This window comes from Gobio gobio (genome assembly GCF_949357685.1).
Source record: "Gobio gobio genome assembly, chromosome: 14".
NCBI lineage: Eukaryota > Metazoa > Chordata > Actinopteri > Cypriniformes > Gobionidae > Gobio > Gobio gobio.
In genome coordinates, this window is record NC_137107.1 from 29848363 (window position 1) to 29861140 (window position 12778).

The window sequence follows — 12778 nt, forward strand, 5'->3', positions numbered from 1 at the left end:
CAGAGGGGTTGTGGGAGAGTCTGGGGATCTCTGTCTTTGATGTACTGTTTTCATAGAGGAGATACGGTACCAGTAACAGAGTGAGCTGACTTTGTTGATGGTGCATTGCGACTCCTGGGAAATCGTTTAGACAACTTTATAAAGGGCAAATCTACTGTAAATACACTCTCTTTTATTTTTGGAGTTATTTTCTTGCATGCTGTGATCAACAATGCCCTGGAGAAGAAGAAGAAATTCTCTGTCCAATAAATCTAAGTAACTTCACTTCTTCTTTGCTTTCCAGCTACTACCATCCATAAATGATTGAGCTAAAGTCCTGGTTGGATTCAGACAAAACAGAAAGTCAACAAATTGCTGATCTGGCATAAATGAGGTGGAGCTTTTAGCTGCCCAGTGCATTTATTGTTTGGTATAGGATTAGCTTGTTAATTTCTATATGTCCCAATTAGACTCAGACCGAGGTAACAGCATTGGGGTGAGGGGTTTTATTGCGGCTTTGAGGTAAGTAAAGCACAGATTGGAGATGAAAATTTAAAAGGGGGGTCTGAGTGGATTAGCAGGGGGTACGGGGGATTAAGTCTGAAGCGAACAGAAAATTAGCGCCTATTCTAGACCAACAAGTGGGAAAATATCTGATGACAATCCTTCCACTAAGTAACAGAAATGTTAAATAGAAAACCCAATTTGTCTTTTAATGTTCTATGTTATACTCACAAAATAAGATTTGAATTAGGATTACATTAGTCCAAATTCCTTTCAATTTGTATAGGCTAACAGAAAAGTTAAGACACTTTACAGATTTGATGGAGCACGGCCAGTTGGTGGCGCTATAACAAAAATACACTTTAAAATGGCTCTAAGGCTGCCTCCGAAATCGTTTAATTCCCTACTATATAGTAGGCGAAAAACAGTATAGGCTACGTGACAAAAGTATCCGAATTCCAAGTAGAAAAAGCACACGGATGACCTACTTCCGGCGAGATTCTGAAGTGTGCACATGGACACTTTACTATCCCATGAGGCCATGGGAGAGGATTTTTCAGTGGCAGTGATGCGATGCAACTGACGCTGTAGGTCACTTGAAAAGGGCAACTTGGCAAATGTATAGGCCTACGTCCAGATTACACACATACTACACACATTCATATAGAACATGTTTCTTTACCGGTCGTGAAGTAATTAGTACTTAATTTAAATAAATACCTACTTGAGTATGTGATTTTGGACACAGTCATCGTGATTGTTAGGCCTATGACTGGTTTGATTGTATGTAGGCTATTTGACATGGGCTGAATTTGGAATAGCTAGGCTACTAGAATGTAGTAGGCTAGGCTAGTACATCATTCTGAATTTAGGCAAAGGCTTTTGAGAATATATGAGGAAAATTAAATGGTGTGAAATCAGAATTTACCCTATTTTCTTTGTTAGCGCACATTACTAGTCTTGTGGTAAACAATTAATCTGTGCAAGTTCACATGGTCACCAGAGAGAAGTCTGTCATTTCACCACTGGAAGATCGAGTTGTTGATCATGCATTGCCAAGTCTATCCACGGTTTTGCATGCATTTTTCATTCTGATTGAACAGAAAGTGGCGCTATAACAGTGAAAACGTGAAAATGCATGCATGCGATGCTTTTGTTAGGCTATACACCAAATATGATCAATGTTCAAGAATTTGTTAACAAATCTCGGTAAAACAAAACAGTTGGTTACTGTTTTAGAATAACAACAATTTACTTGAACTCTGGTTATTCATTACTACTTTCAACTATATTTGTTTTGTGTAATAATTTGTAATAAGTAAACTTGATGACCATCCACTTTTGTCAACATCATCTTTAGCAATAAATGGTTTGCATGAGCTGTCTGCGCTTCAGGTGAGACACACACCCCCATAACGGAGAGGCAGAGTGGTACGGTCCAGACTCAGCCTTTTCCCTATGGAGTTGTTGCTGAGGAGCTTTCAGAGTTTCGGGGAGGACGAGAGAAGCGAGAGCACGGGCGGCGATATGGCGCTGACAATGACTGCCCATTATCTCAGGAATAACCCGATTCACCCGGGACTGAATTTTAGAGTCCTTCTCATGCTGTCATTTCTGTCAGGTAGGTTTGATCAAGCCTTATTTTGCTGTGTCGTGAGAGCGCATGCCCTTGGCAAAGTTTGGGGGAATCCAGTGGTCCGTGGAAAGTATTGAGCGCGTTAACATGATGCCGTCCAAGCTCGCGGACAGTCCTTCAAAACCCAAGTATGCAACGGCGTTTGTGCCACGAAAAGTTTCTAAAACTTCACTGTAGCCAATTTAATCTCGGATACCTTTAAAATGTTTCCTCTGGAACCCAATCTTGCCGCCGTAATTATCCAAGACCGTTATTTCCCCTCAAACTACGCTGATTCTGTGAACGCAGTAACGTTAATCTCGCACGAGGACTGCGATTCAGCTGCCATGGAAACATCCGAGCAGAAACTGAGAAACAAACATTTGCTGTGTTTTTATAAATAAACATTTCTTTTTAGCCTCAAATCTTTAAAGAACAGCCGGATACTCGAAGTAACCCCCTGACATTTATGTTGGCAGTGGAATGCTAGTTATTGTTTGCCAGCGGCTAATCCATGCCAAATGTTGCGCTCTTTGTTTGTTTGTTTGTTTTAGCGTGCAATTGTGGCTTTAGCAGAAAAATAGAGCTCTGTTATTTGATTCGTTTGTTGACTGAAAATGAATCTGTAAAATGGACTGAGCCATTCGTTTGCGACTCAAATCAGAAGAGCAGTTCCTAGTAACTTGATCAGAAGTATTTTATGTAATCCAAAGTGACATTTCCATTGTTTGGCGCTTATTTGGTTTTGCACTTTGCTGGCTAACAACCATAGGAAAGGCCTGTCTGCTGGAAAATCCAATTTAAGCACGATACCTGGTTTCTGGCTGGTTATACCTGGTAACGTTGTTATAAAACGGCAATTTTAAGATGGATTTTCCTACAGGCACATTGCTCGTTGACGGTTAAACTTATTCTGTCTCTACGAGCACACCTGTCGAGACCGCAGTTGCCTTCTTTTAGCAACGGGCTTCAGCTGTGTTGTATCATTTTGCAGCTGTAGGGGACACATGCAGGCAGAGGTCAGACCACAACATAGCTCTCCGGCTCGTGCACCGTTGGGCGGTATCCATAGTGACCGGTTTGCCTGCAAGGGCAGCGTCCTCGCGCCCCATCGATAACTCACTCACTCGAATTCAGTCATTTTCCTGCCGTGTATTCCCACGCCGAGCCGTATTTGTCGGGCCTTGAGAAGAACAACAGTTGATTTGTCTGTGGATTGCATTTAAATGTTAGAGTCCACATGAAATCAAAACAAGTATTTTTAATGTAAGATTGCATTGTTTATTATAAATGATTTATCCACACACATCCATGTGTCCTCGTAATCTTGCAACATGTCTTCTCTGACGTGTTGACTGGCACGAGGGCGGGTCAACCTGTCTCTAGCATCACCTGAGCTCTCAGCAATAGAGTGGTGCAGGTATGACATCACTTTGTACACATCACTCTGATTCCCTCGACAAAAACCCAATAGGATTTATATTTCCCATAGACTTTTGGATTATCGCAAAAAAAAAAAAACCCAAAAAAGCTCTGTGATCAACTAAAGTTTATGATACTTGCATGTTTTGTCCATCAAGATTCTATCACAGATTAACTTTTTTTTAAATGAATTGTCAAGTCCCCCCAATAATTGGAAATAGCCAAAATATTTAATATTTCTTAATGCAACCCCAGGTCAGAGCCTAACTCCACCCACTGGCAATATTTGAAAAATGCTGGAAAAGTGGGCAGAGCCCAGCGGGGCCGTGCACCTGAGACCTGCAGTGACGGATTGATTGACAGCTGTCAGGCTCTCAAAGATGGAGAATGACTGGAGTGACGCCAGTAGCTTTGCAACAGAGAAGTCATTCGAAGTAGAGGACTTTTCTCCCCCACCTTCACCTGAAGTGGGTGAATTGTCTGTAGACACAGGGCCAGAGCCTTATCAATTCAAGCCGCTGGCTCAAACTGCGGTCTTAACTCCCGATTCAGATGATGCTAGCGAAGCAGCAGCGCAAGAGAACTGACCTAATCTATGAACCGTCAAATCCTTATACTGAATGCCACTAAAAATAGGTCATATACATGCACCGTATTTTCATTCAAATGAACTGAATCAATAAGCAGTGCAGGACCAATAACTTCAAACCTAGTAGCTTATTATAAACAGACTTCCTCAAATAAAAGTTAGAATATATACGCCAGCACTTTATGGTATTGTTGTTCGTTTCCACGGCAACCACTTGCGTGTCAGGGTTTGAAACCTAGACTGTAAAAAAGGTTTGAAAGCGTGTATGAAAAGTATCTGTACACATGACGGGCGGCAAAAATATCGCAAGAAAAGCCTGACGTGTACTGACAACTGCATTATTTAACCACATTTTCTTCATTAGAATGTTGATAGCAAGTGTCAAGGAAGTTTCCTTCATAATGTTTCTACTTCATGTAACATGAGAGTTCATTCTGGAGCGAAGCCGTTCTCATGTCGTTCTCATGCCCCTCGTGCCTGGGGCGTGGGTAGTGAGCCGTTGGAAGAACCAACATGCGTCACGATGACCAACAACGTCCAATAGGAAAATTCCACTTCAGTAGCCACCGTTCAACCTTAAGAGGGCAGCACTCAGACGCTTTTACACCATATATTGTGGAATTAAAACACTTTATAACCAAATGTCAAAACATTTACTCGAATCAATGAACAGCACTAATAAAGTCCCAGTCTTGCAGATCATTAACTAAAAAAAGTTGGTTTAGGGTTTAGTTAACCTTTAAAAATTTACATTTTCAGGCTGGTCAGCCTCAGAGGTCTAACAGCGCTCATCAATCTAAAAACGATGACCAATCAGATCAAAGAAGGCAGGCTTAAAGTTCACTGAAGATGAGTGTGCACAATGCTTTTAGTTTTTACAATAAAAGGGTACGTTCGTGGTAAGATATAAGTAGCTGAACATATTTGACAACTGTTTTAAGATGGATAGGTTTACTGACCCACAGTAACATACAGTGATGTAAGCTACTCTTTTGAATTGAAAATATTTAATCATTTAATTGATGTCCTTCATAACTGAATGTGACGAGACGAGAGTTTTTTTATATTTTTTTTAGTGCTGGGCATCGATTAAAAAAAATTAACTAATTAATCACACTTTTTTCTGTAATTAATCGCGATTAATCGCAAGTTTTTAATATTTTACGTTTTTAATATTTTGATATTGTAATAATTTCAGTTACTCTCCAAATTAATGTATAAACAATTTAAAGACAGCATATTTTAAATATGTGTTGTATTGTCATATTTTTATGAATGAAGGCCAGTATCACTGATACTAAAGTGTCTATGAAACATTAATGACGTTACATTACAGTATAACTGAAAGCTCCCAATTTCAACATTTATTAGGCTTTAAAAAAAACAACTTTTAATTTAAGTGAACTTAAAACAATCTTTACATAAACCCAAAATAATAAATGTTATATTTACCCATGGCCTTCCCTGTTATACATATACAGAAATTTAATAGTTATCTTTCTTAACTGCATAAATAATAAATGAAATATAGATGAATCATCATTAAAGCTAAATTTTTCTCTGTTCCCGTTGTTCTTTGATGAACATTAATGACGGACATCATCAGTGCTCCTGTCACTTTAAGAACAGCCGCGGATCTCACGCGCTGTCCCGCGCATATCGAGATGATCATTTCCTCACAACTCTTTAAGTTCATGTAAGACGTTATTTAACTAATTTAAGACTCCTAATATGAGAATACTCAAAATCCTCTGTGTTATTGTTTGTTCAAGTCAAAAGAGAACTCGATGTGAGCAGGAAACTGACGCGAGTCTATCTATGCGTCGAGTGTGTGTGTGTGTGTGTGTGTCCCTTGATTAGCTGACATGAGACGCATCCACACAGACAGGACACTGACACACACACACACACACACAGGACATTGGCATACAGCGCGTTCGCTTGTGTCTTGTCACGCTTGGAAGCATTTACATGAATAAGAGCGTGATGATCATGTAACGCTAAGCAAAAATGGATATAAAAACGGAGGCTGCGTTATTTGCGTTAAATATTTTAATTGCGTTAAGCTGAAAAAATTAATCGCCCGCGTTAACGCGTTAATTTGCCCAGCCCTAATTTTTTTTAAATATATTTACCCCCCCCCTTAAAAAAAACCTTTGGTCCCCCCATGGTTACTGCCTTGGGTAATACTGATATATTTATGTCATAGAATAAAACGAAAAAAGTGCCATGAGCTTGTTCACCACAGACCTTCTTTCAGCCATTTAACCAAAAACCCATTTACTTTGGGATGAGGGAAACTGAAGTGCTAAAATGCTAACTCGTTTCCGCGTTTTGGCCTACAAAGTGATGTCATACCTGCACCCCTCTCTAGCAAGTCACACGATCCAAACAAATCCCGATGGACAAAATCAAGTATCGCCCTACTTTTTTAAATTTTTCTTCAAGATTCAGTTTAGCTTGGAAATATGTCACTACAGGGAAGCAAAGATGATCACAACTTCATTTCATGCTGACTTTAGAGTAAATATTTGGTCTGAGGTGGGATGTTTTAAAGCTTTACTTGTCTGCTATTATGTACCAACTTAGTCATTTGCATTTTTATTGGTCTAAGAGCAAAGGTTGTGACTTGGCTTTTCCTTAGTGTTTTGTGATTTATAAACATTTTAAATATCCTATTCATTGTAAGGAGACAAATGTCAGGCCAGACACCCTGCTGACGCTAAGACCCTGTGTCCAGCGGGGCCGGCCACTGCGTCTCCTGTCCTCAGGTTTGTCCAGACTTGGTGTGGTCGTTAGCTGCACTGCAGTGAGTGATGGCGGCAGGGGAACGAGGAGAGAGAGAGGAGGAAAGAATAACATTTAAAATACCACACAGGAGCTGGGGATTAGCCCTGGCATTCCACTCTGTATATCCCTCCCTCCCTCACTCCCAGTCTTTCTCTACCTCTCTCTCAAAGTGCTCTTCGCTCCATCTCATTCATGTCGACTTAATTGCTTTTCTTTCTCTGTCTCTGTCACTGTGTTCCATTTTTATCCCTGAATCAAATTGGCTGGTTAATAACTTAGTTAAAATTTTCTCTCAGGCCTTTTTCTTTGTTAAAGGCAGATTTTCTCCACGTGTCTTGATGGTTTCACCTGGGTGATATCCGTATCTAGAGTTTTTGTATAGATATCATGGTAGTTTCTATGGATATGATATACTTTGGTGTCCCATTACTGAACATGAGGTACAAATTCAATGTTTTTGTAGAGGACTATTTGATTTCCTAAAGTATTATCTAACATAAGGTCAATGAGTTTGAAAAGTAAGTTTCAAATGTCAGTAATAACAAAATGTCTGTGTCCCACATCAGGGGTCTTGACCTTCCCCTACATACGTTTGATATACACTCACCTAAATGATTATTAGGAACACCATACTAATACTGTGTTTGACCTAGGGCTGTACGATTAATCGAAAAATAACCGAAACCGACATTCAGAGCCTCTAACCGACGTATTTTTCCCATTTCGGTTTTCACGTGACTCCGCCCCGTCAGTCACATCAAGTGCAGTTTGCAGGCACACAGAGAGATGCAGGAGCAGTTATCTGTGTTTATAGATGTCCAGAATCACTATATTAACTGCATGTTTTACACAGTTTATACAGGTCAGTTAATTGCTGTTCTTATAGCCTACGCGCTGACACACACACACACACACACAGAGAGAGACGGCGCGCGCAAGCCCCGAAGCCAGATCGCTTTCACTTTCGTGCTCCTACAGTTTGTCAAGTATGCGTTTAAAGGCTTGCCAGTTTCAACATTTAACGCGATTGTGCACTATTCAAAAATACGGAAAACTTCTCCGTTCAGTCCTCATGAGCTTTTTTCTGTGACACAGAGCCGAGCCGGGTCGCGTCACTGACAACGCGCGCGCCCTGAAGGCAGAGCTCTATCAAGTGCGTCCTCACAAATGTCATTTGTAGGTGGTTTAAGCCCTGCCAGTTTGAACATTAAAGCGAGTTTCGACCATCAGATGTGTATTATGTTGAACTAATGCCTGATATATTGTGACAAACGAACACTCAGACAGAAGCTCGCACATCACGTGAAGATCGCGCGCAGAACAGCAGCAGAAACGCAGTGTCAACGCCGTCCTTTGACTAAAGTCACTAAGGAGCTTAGAAACTCAACCGCAATATTCTAACCGCAATATCAAGACATATATTTTAATACCTTTTGAAGTAAGTACAAACCACAGCTTCATAATGAATAGAGACGGTATGAGTAATTCACACACACCATCACTCTCTCATTAATGCATACAAATAAATGTAATTTAGGCCTATGTGCTAATTTATCTGTATCTGATGTACAACAAGCAGAAATCTGCCCCATAGACAATAACTGCTGAAAGTGAACCGTTTCCTTCAAGTACTTTAAAATCACAACGAAATGCACTTTTTCATTAGAAAAAAAAAAATCCACCTTTAATAGTAGAAAATATTTACAGTACTACCTTATCAGTGAACTTACTCAAAAACCTTATGAGGGCAAAAAAAAAAAAGCTAAATAATCGTTCATTAATCGTAATCGAGGTCAAATGTTCAATTAATCGAGGTTTTTATTTTGGGTCAAATTGTTACAGCCCTAATTTGACCCCCTTTCACCTTCAGAACTGCCTCAATTCTATGTGGCATTGATTCAACAAGGTGCTGAAAGCATTCTTTAGAAATGTTGGCCCATATTGATAGGATAACATCTTGCAGTTGATGGAGATTTGTGGGATGCACATCCAGGGCACGAAGCTCCCGTTCCACCACATCCCAAAGATGCTCTATTGGGTTGAGATCTGGTGACTGTGGGGGCCATTTTAGTACAGTGAACTCATTGACATGTTCAAGAAACCAATTTGAAATGATTCGAGCTTTGTGACATGGTGCATTATCCTGCTGGAAGTAGCCATCAGAGGATGGGTACATGGTGGTCATAAAGGGATGGACATGGTCAGAAACAATGCTCAGGTAGGCCGTGGCATTTAAACGATGCCCAATTGGCACTGTGACGAAGGATGACTCCTTTTCAGGCAGATAAAACTGACTGTTTGAGAATCAGCCAATCAGAAGTGTCACTGCGCTCTGCGGCTCGCGGAGGCAGATCATCTTTAGTTTCAGTTTCGAGCCGCTTGGAAGAGATTGCTGACGTTAAAAGACTGTGCAGTGTTAATTCATAAATAATATAAGAAAGTTTCGCTGTACTTATTTACAAGTTTCTAGTATTGTGTGCGTGCAACTACCAGTAAGTATACTGAAGTTTGTTGTTAATTTTACCTCACTTTTACCTCAGTAATGTCGCGGCATGTTGCTGCTTATTGTCATACGGTAAAATGGCAGAGCATCGCACCGCTTTTGTGTTTAATTGTTGAGAACGATGTTTATTACTGGAAGTGTTGCTCTGCAAACCTTATGTGCCTTAATTTAAATAATTTCTGTTCCTGCACGATGTGTAACGTTGTTTAATTCAAGGAGTAACTCTGCAGTCTATAATTATTATACGTTCAGCTGAATTTTGGTATTATGTATATTGTTGCAATTAAGTGCAGTAAAGTAAGTAATCTTTGAATAGAGATATCATGTACTGATGCATTCTAAGTTTGTATTTTCTTAGTAATAATCATTTATTATAACACTGTATTCAAGTCATATATAACAAAACTATAACACAATTTTGATTCTGTTAGGCATGTAATAATTCTTTGTTATTTATCTTGAGTTTATATTTGTACTGATTTATGTCTGTATCTTTATTTCAGAACCACACACATATACTTTGAATCTTTATTCCAATAAACATCTGAACGGAACATTTTGTATGCATTCTAATCGATGCCCCCTGGTGGTCACAACCTTCCAAAGATCAGTCAAATTATACAGTCCTTAACAATCACCAAAACATATGGTCCTTCGAGCCGGATTACGTGTGGTCACCGTGGGATTGTTTAGAGATGTTCTCGGATCAGTATACACGCACAGAAGATGCTCGACCCCGCCGAGAGACCCGGCGACCAGCCTGGATGGAAGACTATGACATTCCCCCACAAGCATTGCAGCAGCCCTCTCGTTTACCTCAACAATCGGTTAGTCTGGCAGAGCAACAGCGGCCTTACGACAGCATGGTTAGATTCCCAGAGAGACACGCCAGGATGACGCCTCTCACACCACCACTGCTGTACGAGGACGGGAGTGTCAGTCGGGGAGCGGAAGGCGTCTATCTACGTCAGTTTGAGTATACAGAACCCCTCTTCCAGAGTACACCTGCCTCGGCCCGATTGAGGCCTGCCCAAGAAACAGCGCCTGAGGTCGTTGAAGCTCTTCATAAGCTGCAGGAAGATAATCTAAGGCTGCAGCAACAGGTAATGGATATGCACAGGCGACTTGAAGCCCGTACTTCCTTTCCAGACTTACCTGTACTGCGACAGACAGCCCTTTCTCCTTTACCTACAACAGCTCGCCCCCAACAGCAGTATAGCATAGAGCAGGATGGCGGCGTGTACCAAACCAAGCCAATCACGCCACTTGTGCAAGTTAGTGGTCACACTCTGCCTACGGATGATGATGACTGGCCACCACCACCACCTCCAGTAACAGACGTTTATCAGCCACTATCACAGGACCTTATGGCAGAGCTCATAACAGCACTGAGAGACATTAGGATGACACAACAAAAGGAGTCTCCCAGATATCCTGAACCCCATCATTCAGTACCCGGGGTACAGACACCAAAGTACTGTGTACCCTACACCCCAGAAAGATGTGAGTCGCTGCACGAAGAACTGCAACCCTCTCAGTACCATGAGGCAGTGTACCGCGGGCCTAAACCCACAATCCCTACATTCACCAAAGGGGATCCGAGAGAGTTTGCCAGACTTAAGGTTGCTCTGGAGAACCTACTGCCTGTTGATGCTACAGAGCGTTTTAAATACCAGATCCTGGTGGATCACCTGAAGTATGAGGAGGCACTTCTAATAGCGGACTCATATACAAACTCACTGCAGCCCTACACTGACACAATGACAAGCCTAATTGAGCATTATGGACAGCCTCACCAGCTAGCTCTCAAGAAAATAGCTGATCTAATGGAGGCCCCCAATATTTCACGGGGTGACTCCAGTGGGTTTAAGCGATTCGCCCTGAAAGTGAGAGCACTCGTGGCGATGTTAGACCAGCTTGGGGACATTGGAAAGACGGAGCTTCATTGTGGTTCACATGTGACACGGCTTATGTCTAAACTGCCACATGATATACGGGCCGAATTTAAGAGATTCCTGTACCCAATGCGTGTTACAATCCCAAGCCTATTGCACCTTTCTGACTGGCTTGACTACGAGCTGAAGATGCAGGAGACAGTGTATGAGCCTCTAACCAGTGAAGACAAGAGCAGAGCAGGACTTAGAACAGAGCGCCGCCGTGACACTAAGAGTGGTAAGAATACCAACATCATGCACACCACAGACCTACCCGAGGGCAAACTGACAGTAGAAAAGGCCTTATCTAGCACCAAGCAGCCAGAGAGGACAGCATACTGCCCTTACTGCTCGAACACGCAACACTTCCTAGATAAGTGTGCAAACTTTGCACAGCTTACAGTGGAACAGATAACAGCGTGGATTAAAACCAATAAGAGGTGCTGGCGATGTGGTCGCACACACCAGGCTGCACAGTGCCGCTTGAAAATGACATGTCATAAGTGTAAGGGAAGACACCTGCAAGCTTTGCATGAGGTGAATATAAAACCTGCAGCTGAGGATACATCCTGCCTTATCAGCACAACTAATGAAGTTCTGTATGTGGACAGGAGGGCTGGAGGCAGCCAAGTCCTACTAAAAGTGAGCAAAGTGCTGCTGCGCAACGGTGAACACACCTTGGAGACATATGCCATCCTTGATGATGGATCGGAGCGGACTATTCTCCTCCCTGCAGCAGCGCAGAGTCTTAAGCTTACTGGTGAACCAGAAAATCTGATCCTCAGAACTGTTCGGCAAGATATCAGAGTTCTGCACGGCACTGCCGTGTCTTTCTTCATCTCCCCAGTAGACCATCCAAAGAAGTCCTACAAGATACACAGAGCATTCACTGCTGATCAACTGGGTCTGGCTGAACACACTTACTCACTGAAGGCACTTCAGAGGAAGTACAAACATTTAAGAGGCCTCCCTCTCCAGACTATTAACAGAGTGCAACCCCTGTTGTTAATTGGGTCAGATTATACCCACTTAATCACTCCAGTGGAGCCGATACGTGTGGGACCCCATGGAGGACCAGCCGCAGTGAAGACAAAGTTGGGCTGGACAATTCAGGGGCCGATCAGGTATAGCAAGCATCAAACCACATCACAACAGTGTCTGCACATCTCCACCCTCTCACACCCTAACGAGCTTCTACAGAGTGTAGAGAGATTGTGGCAGCTGGATGTTCTGCCTTACAGGAGTGAAAAGCTTGTCACACGCTCCAGGCAGGATCAGGAAGCAGTCCGCCTGCTGGAGGCAAAGACCATACGAGTAGACGTTGATGGAATTCAGCGCTACGCTACTCCCCTCCTCAGGGTGAAGAACATGCCACTGCTTCAGGCACCTAAGGAGGCTGTGCTAGCTAATCTCTGCAGTACAGAGAGGCGTCTGCGGCGAGA

The 12778-nt window shown here is 42.1% G+C and overlaps 1 protein-coding gene across 3 annotated transcripts in view; it reads left to right on the forward strand.

Annotated features, from left to right (window-relative positions):
• The first annotated feature begins 1972 nt into the window (after positions 1–1972).
• Positions 1973–12778, forward strand: part of nectin3b (nectin cell adhesion molecule 3b) — a 76152-nt gene continuing 65346 nt past the window's right edge. For all 3 annotated transcript variants that reach the window (XM_079834871.1, XM_079834870.1, XM_079834869.1), the window contains exon 1: positions 1973–2104. In XM_079834871.1, the coding sequence (XP_079690997.1) occupies positions 2011–2104 (94 nt within the window). In that variant the 5' untranslated portion in view covers positions 1973–2010. The remainder of the gene's footprint in view (positions 2105–12778) is intronic.